Genomic DNA, 14,035 nt, shown 5'->3' on the forward strand with positions numbered 1-14,035 from the left:
GGGCTTGGAGAAGCAGTCCCCCCTTTTTTTATTCTTTCCCTTCCATCCTATTTAAACAATGAAATCTGACCTTGAATACATTACATAAGTCTCAGACTACCATTTATCACAACAGGTTCGACAACAATTTTGACGGCAGAGTGCAGCCCTCAGTTTAAACAAGTAAAATCTGGCTGGCAGACTGTCTTCTAGAGAACTCTTGATAACTCTCTTCCATATGGCCTATCAGTGTCTTTGCATTTTAACAGCCTGATTTTGTACATTTTAAGCACCAGTAAATATGGAGCAAAACCCACATCTGAACTTGCTTGCATATAATATGCTTTGAACAGTATACATGGGCAGATTTTCCTGCACTCTTCTTGTGATGGCCAGAATGACTTTACAGTGTCTGTGCCAATTTTCCAGAAAAAGAACCAAGTGAGGGAAAAACATGGTTAGTGAACCAATTATTCAGTTAGTAATGTTAAAATATGATTTTTGACAAAAGTCAGTTGCATTGGTTTTTTCATAAAATTAATTCTGATTTAACTTTTTAACCAATTGTTTTGGCATCTAGCGAGCCTGAACAGTGCTTATGGAAAACACATGGAACTGGCCTAGCACCGTTCAGACCATAACGTTGATTGGGCCAGTCAGTCACCATTTGTCTAGATGATGATGTGCCTGGAGATGTTTCTGGGGTCCGCTGAACCAAAGGTTACACACGTCACTGTGGCTGACTGGTCTGACTGAAGGTGTTATTCAGATGGTTCTTATGAATCTAAAGATGCTGTTCCAAACTTGAAAAGAATCTGAACTGTTCTGAGTTTGTTTCCTCCTAGGCTTCCCCTCTGATAAAAATGGCTTCTAAGAAATGACTCATTTTAAAATTTTTCCTTCTAAATTGTTTGCTTGTTTCTTCTCAGTCTCCCTTGTAAACTTTCTGTTCTTCTTCATTGGGTAGCCTTCCCCAATGTCCATCATCTGTGGTATTCTGTCCGTCCCTCTTCATTCTGGAACAATCGTATTTAAACTCATTGCTTCATCTTACCACATAGATCCTTCTAGCAAACTCCAGCCACTCCTTAATTCAGCTAGAAACTGTCATTTAAAGTATGAAACAATACTGCTTTCACCTTCTGTTACCTGTTCTTTTCCTTGAAATGCGTTTTAACTTAAAAATAGTCATATTCTCCGGGAACCAGCAGTTAGCGTAATGGCTATGTCACTGGACTCCCACGTAGTCGACCGCGGTTCGCGTCCTGGACCCGGTGGCTTAAAACTCACGCCGGGCGCGTGTGCGTGCGTGCCCAGGATCCCGAGAGGAGAATGGAGGAGAAGGGATTGCGGCGTGACCATCCCCCCTGGGGGGGTGATTTCTCGCTTTCTGACTTTAATGTCTCTCTCTATCTGTCTGGCGAGCGCACGCGCCCTATAGTGAAAAATCTCTCCAAAAAAAAAAAAATAGTCAGTAGTGCTCAAACCGGTAGCTTCAAACAGCTCACGTTAAGGATGCTCTACTGAATGGTTTGGTGGTCACTGAGATGTAGGTGTGGTTTTACATTGGCGAGGTTCTGAGTTTGTTTCCTCCTAGGCTTCCCCTCTGATAAAAATGGCTTCTAAGAAATGACTCATTTTAAAATTTTTCCTTCTAAATTGTTTGCTTGTTTCTTCTCAGTCTCCCTTGTAAACTTTCTGTTCTTCTTCATTGGGTAGCCTTCCCCAATGTCCATCATCTGTGGTATTCTGTCCGTCCCTCTTCATTCTGGAACAATCGTATTTAAACTCATTGCTTCATCTTACCACATAGATCCTTCTAGCAAACTCCAGCCACTCCTTAATTCAGCTAGAAACTGTCATTTAAAGTATGAAACAATACTGCTTTCACCTTCTGTTACCTGTTCTTTTCCTTGAAATGCGTTTTAACTTAAAAATAGTCATATTCTCCGGGAACCAGCAGTTAGCGTAATGGCTATGTCACTGGACTCCCACGTAGTCGACCGCGGTTCGCGTCCTGGACCCGGTGGCTTAAAACTCACGCCGGGCGCGTGTGCGTGCGTGCCCAGGATCCCGAGAGGAGAATGGAGGAGAAGGGATTGCGGCGTGACCATCCCCCCTGGGGGGGTGATTTCTCGCTTTCTGACTTTAATGTCTCTCTCTATCTGTCTGGCGAGCGCACGCGCCCTATAGTGAAAAATCTCTCCAAAAAAAAAAAAATAGTCATATTCTTTCATTTTTTAACATTTCCTCCTTTGTTACTTGCTTGTAGAAAGTCACCATTATCCACGACTTACTCAAGCCAGATATCTTAAAAACTATTCATGACTCAGGATCAGCAAATTGTGTAATGGTTATTTCGCTGGACTCCCACACAGTTGTCCAGGTCTGGCAACTTAAAACGCAAGCTGGGTGCGTGTGTGTGCATGCTCAAAATCCCGAGAGGAGAATGAAGGAGAAGGTATTGTGGTGTGGCCATCCCCTGGGGGATGATTTCTTGCTTTTTGTCTCTCTCTGGTGAGTGTGCATCCCCTATCGCAAAAATCTCTCTTAAAACAAAAACAAACAAAAAATATCCACAACTCTTTCATTTCTCTACATATAACTGACTACAAAGTCTTATGGATTTTGTCTTCCAATGTCTGCTGTATCCTTTGGATAGTCTCCATTCTGATCCCTGGTGTCTGAGTTCAGGTCTTCGTTATTTCTTGCCAAGGCTATTGCAGAAGATTTGGAACTATTATATTTATTTTCTATGCCAGGCTTTTTTGCTCTTTTCCCTATTTTTTAAGAGCAGACAGGTTTTGTTGATATGATATTTAGATAGAAGCCCCTTTTGACTAAAGAATAATTTGGAATTTTTTTCTGTTTATTTTTTAGGCTTTTGCCAAAGGGTAGGTACACTCACCAGACAAAGAGAGGTAGAGAGAGAGAGAGAGAGAGGGAGAGAGAGAGAAAGTGAGAAATCACTCCCCAGGGAGAATGACCATTTCACTATCCTTTCTCCTCCAGTTTCTTGAAATTTTGGGTACTTACGCAGACATGCCTGACCTGATTTTTCAAACTGTGGTTGGCCATGTGGGAGTCCAGTGCTTTAACTACCACCATTGGCTGGCCCCTGGTTTAGAAATTTTTATGGGTTTAGAGACGATTACCTGAAAATAATGGGTGGAGGAGGCCTATGAAAAAGATGACATCAATGCAAATTTTCATGTGTTTTTCTTTTTTTTTCCTAATAAAACATTGTTATTTAAATAAATCTCCCATACAGTAATCTCTTTCTTTCTTCAGAAGTGTTCATTGTGGGGACAGTAGGTAGTGTGGTGGTGAAGGTGCTAGACTCCCACATGGCCAATCGCAGTTCAAGTCCTAGATCCAGCAGCTTGAAAATCATGCTGGGTGCACATGCATGCATGCTCAAAATCCCAGGAGGAGAATGGATTGAGGCATAGCCATCCCCCTTGGGGGGTGATTGCTCACTTTCTCTCTCTTTCTCTCTCTCTATCTCTCTTTAATGAGTGCATATGACCTATGAAGAGAAGAAGAAGAAAGGTGTTAATTCTTAAATATCCAATGTATAAGTATTAGCACCTAGATGAGATGATACATGAACCCTCTACTTAACACCACTTTGAAGGCTTTCTGTCATCAGAAGAATGACTCACAACCTGGATGTCCATGTAGCCCTCACACTGGACCCTTCTTTCTATAGTCAGGCAATCCCCCTTACCTTGCTACTAGTGGCACAGCCAGCAGCCGTGCAAGCTTTCAGCTGATAGAAATATTCCTGAAATGGCTGAATTCCCTGTGCATCAGAGAAACTCAGTGAGGTTCCCCGAAAGCGTTCGATTCCATCTCGGAGAAGAATGTAGTAAAGAATAGGACCTAAAAGATGTAGAGAAATACCTGTATTTGGTGTCATATTCTTTGAACTATTTACAAACCATATGCTTGTCTTACTGTTCTGAAGAAATAGGTACTATATTATAATTTAATTTTAATTTGCTATTATAATGCTATGCTCAAGCAGTTCTTAATTATATCACTGTGAAAGAGATGGATTCTTGACATAGATAATCAAGGAGTCACTTATGTGTATTCCCTTCACTAGCAAACAAATTTATTTTCAATGCCACAGCAATTACCTCCCCTAGATATGCTTTGGTCTTTGAACGTGGCTCAGATACATATTGAGATTCAAGAAAATTGTATTTATTTATTTTAGCTAAAAATGGATGAGCGCCACACCACAAGTGAATGATTGATCGACCCATAGCTAAAGTTTTCTTCATCAGTCAATATTTTTCTAGCGGCTAGATGCATACTGATTTGCATCTATATTCTATGCATTTAATTTCTTTATAGATTTACTGGATAATGTTTCTCTAATTTGAAAGTGGTTTAATACCATTTGATTGTATAGGCTTCTTCCAGTTTAAGATAATGGCATCTTCGAGATTGTCCATTTTGGTCCACCTTGGGGGGCTCACTCCTTGAGGCACGTCTTCTTTTGTGCTGGTCCTAACAGCTTGGCTGAAGCCTCGGCCATAGCTGTTCCATGCACAAATCCTGTACTCGTACACCATGTAGGGCTGGAGGTTCACATCTGGAAAAACACAAAACACATGATGAGGCTTTTCTCATTTTAATTTTTGTTTATTAACATATTAAAAATGAACATCATAATCTTTAACATCTAAAAATAAATGTTTAACACTCTAATCCCTTCGTATAGAAATAGAACTCTACTATTTTCATTTTATAAATCATGGAAAAAAATTTAAGGCACCGATACAGAATTACACAGAATAGTATTCCCTATTTGGATATATTAAAGCAATGATGGAAAATAAAAGTGTGAGACTGGTGTATCGGGTCATTGGAAAAGTCGTGATGCATTTTTGCATTGAAAAACAGAGAAAATGACCTAATATATAAAATTGGATGTTAAGGTTTCACAAGTTTGGAATACTCTTAACTTTAGGATGAAACAGGTTTACTATCATTCTTTTATAGTTTCACTGTTATAAATTCTCCAAGTATTACTTTGCTAATATCACTTCATGAAAATATCACATGAATTATAATGTAGTTGTTATGAGGCACAGGGTTTGAACTTAGCTTATCAGGGTACCGTGTTAGTAAATACATATTTCATACTTCCTACACTTTCTACCAAAAAAACCCCAGAAACCAAAGCCCGAAACAACTAACCTAACTAACATAACAAAACTAAATCAAACCTACTGAGCTGTTAGACTGACAAAAATTGTATTATTAAATACATGACTGACGGTGGTTTAATGGTGTTCCCAAAATCTTGGTTTCATTTTAAGCTTTAATAATTTCAGAAGTACAAATTAACCAAAAAAAGATCTGAAAGTTAAATTTCTTAAATTAATTTTTTTTGAGAGAAATTTTTTGCTATAGGGTACAGGTACTCATCAGAGAGACAGAAAGAGACAAAGAGAAAGGGAGAAATCACCCCACAAACCCCCCCCCCCCGGGGGGGGGGGGGGGTGGCCATACCACAGTCCTTTTCCTGCATTCTCATTTTGGGATCTTGGATACACATGCACCTGGCACGAGGTTTAAGCCACCGGGTCCAGGACTCGAACTGCAGTCAACTACATGGGAGTCCAGCAACATAATCATTATGCCATCTGTTGGTCCTCTAAATTTGTTTTATTGCTTATTTAATTTTTAAAATATTTATTATTTATTTATTTAGTGTAGTGGTTTCCAGATGACTCTCAGACTGAGGATCAAAAAGGAAGGTCCTACTATATTAGACTAAGAAGTTTCTGCACAGCAAAGGACACAGTATCAAGTGTGAACCAACAACCCTCAGAATGGGGAAATATTTTTGTTAAATATGCCTCAGACAAGGGACTGATAACCAGAATACACAGGGAACTCAAGTACCTTATGCGAAAAAAAATAATGAACCCAATTAAAAGATGGGAAAAGGAGCTGAAAAAAAAATCTCTCTAAGGAAGACATATGAACAGTCAAAAAGCATATGAGGAAATGCACAACATCCCTCATCATAAGGGAGATGCAGATAAAAACCACAATGAGATACCACCTAACTCCTGTCAGGATGGCAAAGATTAAGAATATAAAAAGTGATTAGTGTTGGCGGGGATGTGGTGAAAAGGGAACCCTCCTACACTGTTGGTGGGAATGTAACTGGTTCAACCACTGTGGAGAACGATATGGAGTTTCCTCAAAGATCTACAAATAGAACTACCATTTGATCCAGCAATCCCACTTCTGGGTATTTACCCAAAAGACAGGAGAATGCTCAGTCAGAAAAGTGCTTGCACATCAATGTTTATTGCAGCATTATTCACAATTGCCAAGACATGGAACCAACCTAAATGTCCACAAACTGATGAATGGATTGGAAAAGTGTGGCATATATACTCTATGGAATACTACTCAGCCATAAAAAATAACAAGACCCTGGAATTTGATAGAAAATGGTCAGATATGGAGGATCTATTGCTGAGTGAAGTAAGCCAGGCTATGAAAGAAAGATATTGTATGTATCCACTCAATATATACCGACTATCCGCACTCTATAATAGAGAGCAAAAATTCGGAGGACATAAACACAGTGAAGGTACTTAATGAGAATAGGACAGTGTGGAATGGGGTAAGTGAAGAGAAGAGGATAGAGAAAGATAGCAAGTGAACAATAGAGAGACAGGACGTTAGTGAGAAACAGATATAAAGAAGATTATGATGATAATAAAAAATTAAAAAAAATAAAAAAAGGAAGGTCTTTCTCTTTTTGCTTATTTGTTAATTTCTTTTCCCTTTTTTTTCTTTTATAAAGAGTGATTTTTGCTATAGTGTGGGTGTGCTTGCTGGAGAGACAGAGAGAGACAGAGAGACAGAAAGTGAGAAATCATCCCCCTCAGGATAGATGGTCATGCTGCAATCCCTTCTCCTCCATTCTCCTCTTGGGATCTTGAGCACACATGCAATACATGCCCAGTGTGAGTTTTCAGCCACTCCACTGGGTCTGGGACTTGAACGGTGGTTGACTATGTGGGAGTCCAGCAACATAATCATTCTGCTATCTGTTGGACCCTGTTTGATAATTTCTTAAATGTTCCATACATACAAGGAGATTTCAAAAATTCTTGTATGGAGTTAAAGTATGAGTTTATTTTGGTGCAAAAGAGATTGAAACCCATGTAAAATTTTTTCATAACAGGCATTTTCCATAAACTTTTGAAGAAACTCATATTTGTTTTACTTCAGTCATTTCTTTAATAAATGATAAAGTTATCCTTTTAAAAGTGCTTATAGGGCCAGCCCTGGGGCCTACTGGTTAAGGGAATCAGATCCCACATGGCTGAAATCCTAGCCTCAGCAGCTTGAAAACATACTGGCACATGGACTGACAGAATGAAGAAAGGCGAAAAGAATGAGGCGTAGTCACATTCCATTGTAGGGGGTCTTCCTCCCTGTTTCTCTTTATCTGGAGAGTGTACATGCCCTCTGGCAATTAAAAAAAACATAAAAAATGCATATATAATTGTGTCATTTCATTGCTTAAACATCTTTATCATCTACTTATTTTTAAAGAGGTTTTTGCCATAGGGCACATGTACTCACCAGAGAATGAAACAGACATAGTGAGAGGGAAAGTGAGAAATCACCCCCCCAGCAGGGATGGCCCCATTGCAATCCCTTCTCCTCCATTCTCATGCTGGGATCTTGGGCATGCACACACATATGCCTGGCATGATTTTCAAGCCTCGGGGTCCAGGACTTGAACTGTGGTCAGTCATGTGGGGTCCAGCAACATAAATACTACATCGTATGTTGGCCCCTCATTTTTGCATAAAAGCAAACTACATAGTGTGGCATCAAAGTCTGTCTTAATCTGACCCCTGCTCTTTGGCCTCATCTCTAATGACTTTCTCCTAAATTTTCGTCTTTTTCAAATCTTTACTGGGCCTTCTCTTGCTTCCTGGGCTTTGCAAAAGCTCTGGCTGGTCTTCTACCCTTTAGCTCAATAGGCGCTCACAGTTCTCAACTCAGGCATATGGTCTTTCTTGACGTTCTTCTTTTCTTTCTAGTCTGGACAGCTTGCAATATTATTGAAAAGCATCATAGGACAATGATTTTACTTCTATTATAGTACTTACATGTACACAACTTACCATATTATAGTGTAATTATGTATTTTCTTCCCCATTTCTTCATATAGGCTTCTGATCTCTGATGGAAATTCTTATTTGTTTTTATAGCTGCATGCCCTAGTATACGATTGGTTATTTGCAGATACTTAAAAAGCATTTTTGATAAATGAATGATAGCAAGAATGAATGAATTTTGGTCAGCACTAAATTTTGGTGCTGTGGTTTGAATGTGGTTCCCCCACCTCGAAATTCACATGTTGAAATGTATGATGGTATGATGGCATTAAGAGGTAGATCTTGTGGGAAGTGATTAGGTAAGATTGTCAAGCTGGGGGCCTCCATTACTGGATACTGGTAGATTTATAAGGACGGGGGAATAAGACCAGAGAAAGACAAGGACACATACACAACTTTTCACTCTCTCATCATGTGATTTTAAACACAGTCTTGGGAGTCTTTAGAAACCTCACATTAATGGGCATGACCAGATGCCACCCCGTAACCTTAGACCTCCAAAACTGTAAGCTGAGTCAACTTTATAAACTACCTAGTTTGTGATATTAATAGATATTAACAGAACAGATGAAACAGCTCATATTGTCAGCTTTCAATTCTAAGTTTTTAGAAGTCTGACTACTTTTTCTAAATTGGTCTCCATGGAATTATCACAGCACAACTTGCATGCTTCATGTTTTTCATGAAAAAGAAAGGTTATTTTTCATATTAAATTTATAGTATTTTACAGCAGGCAAAGCAAGTTAAAATATGAACTTTAAAAGCCCTCTCAATACTATGTCAGTGGGTAGAAACATCTATTCAGTCCTGTAGAGGGCTATTGTAAGTATGTCTTAAAAGTCCTTCAAAAATCTTGACCTTGGTTACAAGGAGGAGATAAAAGTAGGGAGTCCTCTCAGATGGAAGTCCAATAATTTAAAAATGAAGGTTCATGGTTTAAATATATAACTGAAAGTAGGAAGAGATTAGAGGGCTGGACAAATTGTTCCCTCTCCTGAGGACTTTCCTAATCAAATTCATTCCAATCAATACTTTTTGTTTATGTACAGTGTGTTACATCCAAATAATGAGGTAAAGGTAACAAAGATGCCCTATTCATAAGGGTATTTCAGACTAATAAGAGAGGGGACAGGGTCTAATGTATAGGACACATTTATGTCTTAAATCTGAATAGGACACAAGGTAGAAAAGAACTTTGTGAACAATGTTCCATAGGAGCAGAGGAGAGACAAGGCTGAGGAAATGGATGTTGACTGGTGATGACAAAGGACCTGTTTCAAGTGAAAGAAACAGTTTAAGGACACAATCTGATAGGAGCCTGTATACCATGTATTACTAGAGTCTGGGCCTATCCAAGTCCTATCAGCCAAAATTGCCAAGGTTGGCCTAGAACAATACTCTTTGGATATGATATTCAGCTCCTTAAGATAAGATCACTGTATGAAAAGACTTTTTTATTATTCCATTTCAAACTGTTCTTCATAAGTAAAAACTATCATACTTACAAGATAACATGATTTGAATCTGTTTCCTTATCAACAAGTACATTTATAGGTCTGATCCTTAATTTACATTTGCTTAAAAACATACTAATATGATTGCTTTGTGGGTAACTAAGATAAGTTCTTTTTGTTTTGTTTTGTTATGTCTTATTTTAGTCTTTGCTATAGGGTGCTTGGACTTGCTGGAGAGAGACAAAGGAAGAGAGAGGGAAAGTGAGAAATCACCCTCCAGAGGGGACGGCCACACTGCAATCCCTTCTCCTTAATTTTCCTCTCAGAATTTTGGGCACACATGCATATGAGCCTGGCATGATTTCAAAGACCCAGGTCTTGGACTCTAACCTCAGAGCTGGCTATGTGGTATCCAATCTCCTTAACCTCCATGCCACCTGCGGATACCTTAAAGTAAAGTTTTAAAATGCTGAGCACAGGGTTGGGACCAAATCATGTTCAATAAACTTTTTCTCTGCTGAGTGAAGCAAGCCAGGCTATGAAAGAGACACATTGTATGTCTCTACTTAATATATACTGACTGTCCACACTCTATGGTGGAAACTGAAAGATTAGAGGATATAGAAGCATGGAGAGAGGTTATGGATACTGGAGACAGTGTGGTAAGAGGGTGGGAGATGAGGGAGGGTGAAAGGAAAGGAATCAAGAAGAAAAATAGATAGGCAAGACATTTGAGGGACATAGAAATGGAGAATTGTCTGTTGGTAATAATGTGTCTTCTATCTTCAAATGGATTGGTAGAAAATATGTTCATGTTGGGTAAATTCATTTTACAAGCTGTGGTGATGTGCAGTGATTGAATGTACGAAATAAATTAAAATAGGGACCAGCAGTTAGCGTAATGGCTATGTCGCTGAACTCCCATGTAGTCGACCGTGGTTCGAGTCCTGGACCTGGTGGCTTAAAACTCACACCGGACGTATGTGCATGTGTGCCCAAGATCCTGAGAGGAGAATGGAGGAGAAGGGATTGCAGCGTGGCCATCCCCCCTTGGGAGTGATTTCTTGCTTTCTATCTCTCTGTCTCTCTCTGTCTTTCTGGTGAGTGCATGTGTCCTGTAGCAAAAACCTCTAAAAAATAATAATATAATAAAAAAACAAACTTTTCCTCTATTTCTCATTCCTTCCTCAATCTTCCTCCATTATCTCAGTATCCTGTGTTACTTTCACCATTCCTGCGTTGTGCTATTACACTCAGCATTCATGATGGAATAGAACATTGTTTTGTTTATTTATTTAATCTTAGCTTGCTGAAATTATATCAGACAAATGGAGTGTATTTGTGATGACAGATCTCTCTCTCTCTCTCACACATACACACACGCAGAGACACGCTTGATTTTTTTTTTTCAGAAACTCATTCTGTAGGGACTAAGTAAATGGATGAATAATAAAACATTAATAGATGGCAAAACTATTTTAGAGATAATCCTAAACTTTACAATGTTTCTTCTTCAGCTTGGTCAGGGCTAAAAGCCACTATTTTGGACTAATTCTACAAGAGCAAGATGATGCTTGGAAATTAACATTTGCAATGACTGCAAAGGTTATTCTTTCTAAAATTATCAGCCATGTTGGGAAACCAGTACACTTGGATTTATCTTCTCCTCAGAATAATCCTGTTAAGTTTTCCAAGGAATCAGACAAGTTCTAGCCTTCTTTCATCTTGTAAATATAGCAATATCATTCAAAGCATTCACTGAAAGCTGCATTTGAGCTTTTGAAAAATAAATTTTGGTTTATTGTAAATTAAATGGATATATCAGAAAAGAACACTTACTGATCTATTTTCTGTTCTCTATGGATTTACTGTAACATGGTATACATCTTTGGGCTAGCCAGGTGGTATGGTGGTTAAGGTAGCTGGATCCCACAAAGCCGAGTATATGGTTCGAGTCCCAGACTCGATGCCTTGGAAAACATGCCAGGCAGGTGTGTGTGCATGCACATGTGCATGAATGCTCAAAATCCCTAGTGGAGAACAGAGGAGAAGGGATTAGGGCATGACCATCCCATGGGAAGGGAGTTTGGGGGGTAATTTTTTACTTTCCCTCTTGTTCTTTTTCTCCCTTTGTCTCTCTCTGGCAAGTGCATATGCCCTGAAACAACAGTGAAAGTACAAAAACTATACATCTTTGTTTAAAGTTAGACCTAAAAACAAAATGTTACCTTTAATCACCAGAAGGCATGTGTGCTCACCAGAGGGACAGAAAGAGAGAGACAAAAGGCTCCCCCAGTGGGGCATAGTCATGCTGTACCACTTTCTCCTCCATTCTCCATCCTGTCAGATTGTGGGTATGTGTGACACGTGCTTGGTGTGTTTTCCAAGCCACCAAAGCTGGGATTTAAACCATGGTAAGCCATGTGGGATCTAATTCTCTTAACCCTTAGGCTGTGGGGCTGGCTCCCCAAATTTTAAACCACTCTTTTTAAATACACCCAGATTATTCCTTAATTATCAGCTATTAATAGCTGAATGTATAATGGGATTTATTGATACCAGGTTATGGAGAGATGATGTCAGAGTGAAATAAATGCATTTTCAGCAGTTTCTCACTACTTCTACTAAACCATGGGTGGACAGTTCACTTTCTGTTACCTGTGAAGGAGTATGTGTTTACACTTCCTGTGTGAATGATTTCTTCAGCCGAGGAACATATTTCTCCCATTAATGCCTTCTCTGTGGAATTGTGAGTCCTTCTTACCATGATACAAACATGGCTGGTGAAATCGAAGTCACCCCCCACCGCCGTGGCCTCCATCGATGCTGGACAGAGAGTCTTACACTTTTTGGTTTCCTAGGTTGAGTGATTGGGAGGAAGAGAAAGAGGAAGAAATTTTAAATTTTCACTTAGACATACATGGGATAGACTTTAAAAACTTTCAAACAAAAATTCCCTCTTCCTCATTGATGAATACTTCATAATTCACAAAAGGAAACAAAGGCAGTGTGTATCCTAGAAAGAGTTGTTACTTCGAAATGACACATTTGGATTCAAATTCCACTTTCTCAACTTCCTAACCCTGTGACCTTGAGCAAGTAATGTATGCTCTCAAAATCTCAACCTCTTCAGTGGGAAAATGGAAATTACATTTATGGTGAAGGTTTGCTGTGTAAATTAAATGAAGTAGCACCTGTAAATGCCTTAAACTTATTTTACTATATACGTGAGTAGTAATAGTAGTCATTATTTTACTACTGTCACTTTGATACTTTCCTATGGAGTTTTAAAGATTAAAAAAAAAAAAGTGGTATTTGAGAAACTGGATTTCCTAAAAATGTTGAGGAAAGTTGATTCCATAAGAAATATTACTCATACAAGTTTTAGAAAATTTTAACTATTTCATGAACTGTCATTATAATTATTTATATTATACACCTTTTCTCTAATGAATCTCTGGCTTTTTCTTTTTTTATTAACTTTTGTAGGGCATGTGTGCTTGCCAGAGAGACAGAAATCACCCCCCAGGGGGAATGGCCATGCCGCAATCCCTTCTCCTCCATTCTCTTTTTGGGATTTTGGGCATGCATGCACACATTCCTGGCATGAGTTTAAGCTGCCAGGTCCATGACTCAAACCGCAGTCAACTACATGGGCGTCCAGCAACATAACCATTATGTCATCTGCTGGTCCCAGACATTATTTATTTATTTATTTATTTATTTTAAGATTTTTTTTTCCCACAGTGCATGTATGCCACAGAGAAATGGAGAGAGACATAAGGAAAGTGAGAAATCACCCCTCTAGGGGGCATGGCCATGCCACAATCTCTTCTCCTCCATTCACCTCTCAGGATTTTGGGCACACGTGCACATGTGCCCAGTATGTTTTCTCAAACTACCAAGTCTAGGACTACAACCATGGAGTTGGCCACATGGAATCCACTGCCTTAAACTACGATGTCACCTTCTGGCCCAACTCTCTGGACTTCTTATAGTTATTAAAAAATGAATATGAGCATGTTCCAATCAAAGGGAATTAAATACTTAATCATCCCAAAGTGTGAGAGCTATAAATAAGGTAATATTTTTAAAATGCAGAGATCTATTTTGCCTTTCCCTAGTATAAGTAGGATAATGTATTTTAAAAACATTTTGCTATTAAAAATTGATCTCCTTTCAAACCTCCTTTTTTTTTTTTTTACATAAAATAAGTTAAATTATTCTCACCAAGTCAGTCAATATAAAGCTGTTTCAGAAAAATGTAGTGGGACTTCCATTTAAACATGGTGAATTGGGCACTTACATTTATCTTGACTTCCTCGTAAAGCCCAAACAAATGACAGCAGAATAGTTTAAATAGGACAGTCTAGGGAATAATACACACAAGACAGCTCAAACATTTTTGGAGGCTGGAGAGTAGAT

At 38.8% G+C, this 14,035-nt stretch overlaps 1 protein-coding gene across 1 annotated transcript in view; it reads right to left on the reverse strand.

The window, feature by feature from the left end:
* Window positions 1-14,035, reverse strand: part of USH2A (usherin) — an 819,384-nt gene that overhangs the window by 171,313 nt on the left and 634,036 nt on the right. The window contains exons 51-53 of the mRNA XM_006155854.1: window positions 12,269-12,467; window positions 4,388-4,585; window positions 3,710-3,864 (exon numbers count right to left, since the gene is read on the reverse strand). Coding sequence (XP_006155916.1) covers window positions 3,710-3,864; window positions 4,388-4,585; window positions 12,269-12,467 — 552 coding nt within the window. The remainder of the gene's footprint in view (window positions 1-3,709; window positions 3,865-4,387; window positions 4,586-12,268; window positions 12,468-14,035) is intronic.

This window comes from Tupaia chinensis, unplaced genomic scaffold (assembly GCF_000334495.1).
Source record: "Tupaia chinensis unplaced genomic scaffold, TupChi_1.0 Scaffold000473_1, whole genome shotgun sequence".
NCBI lineage: Eukaryota > Metazoa > Chordata > Mammalia > Scandentia > Tupaiidae > Tupaia > Tupaia belangeri.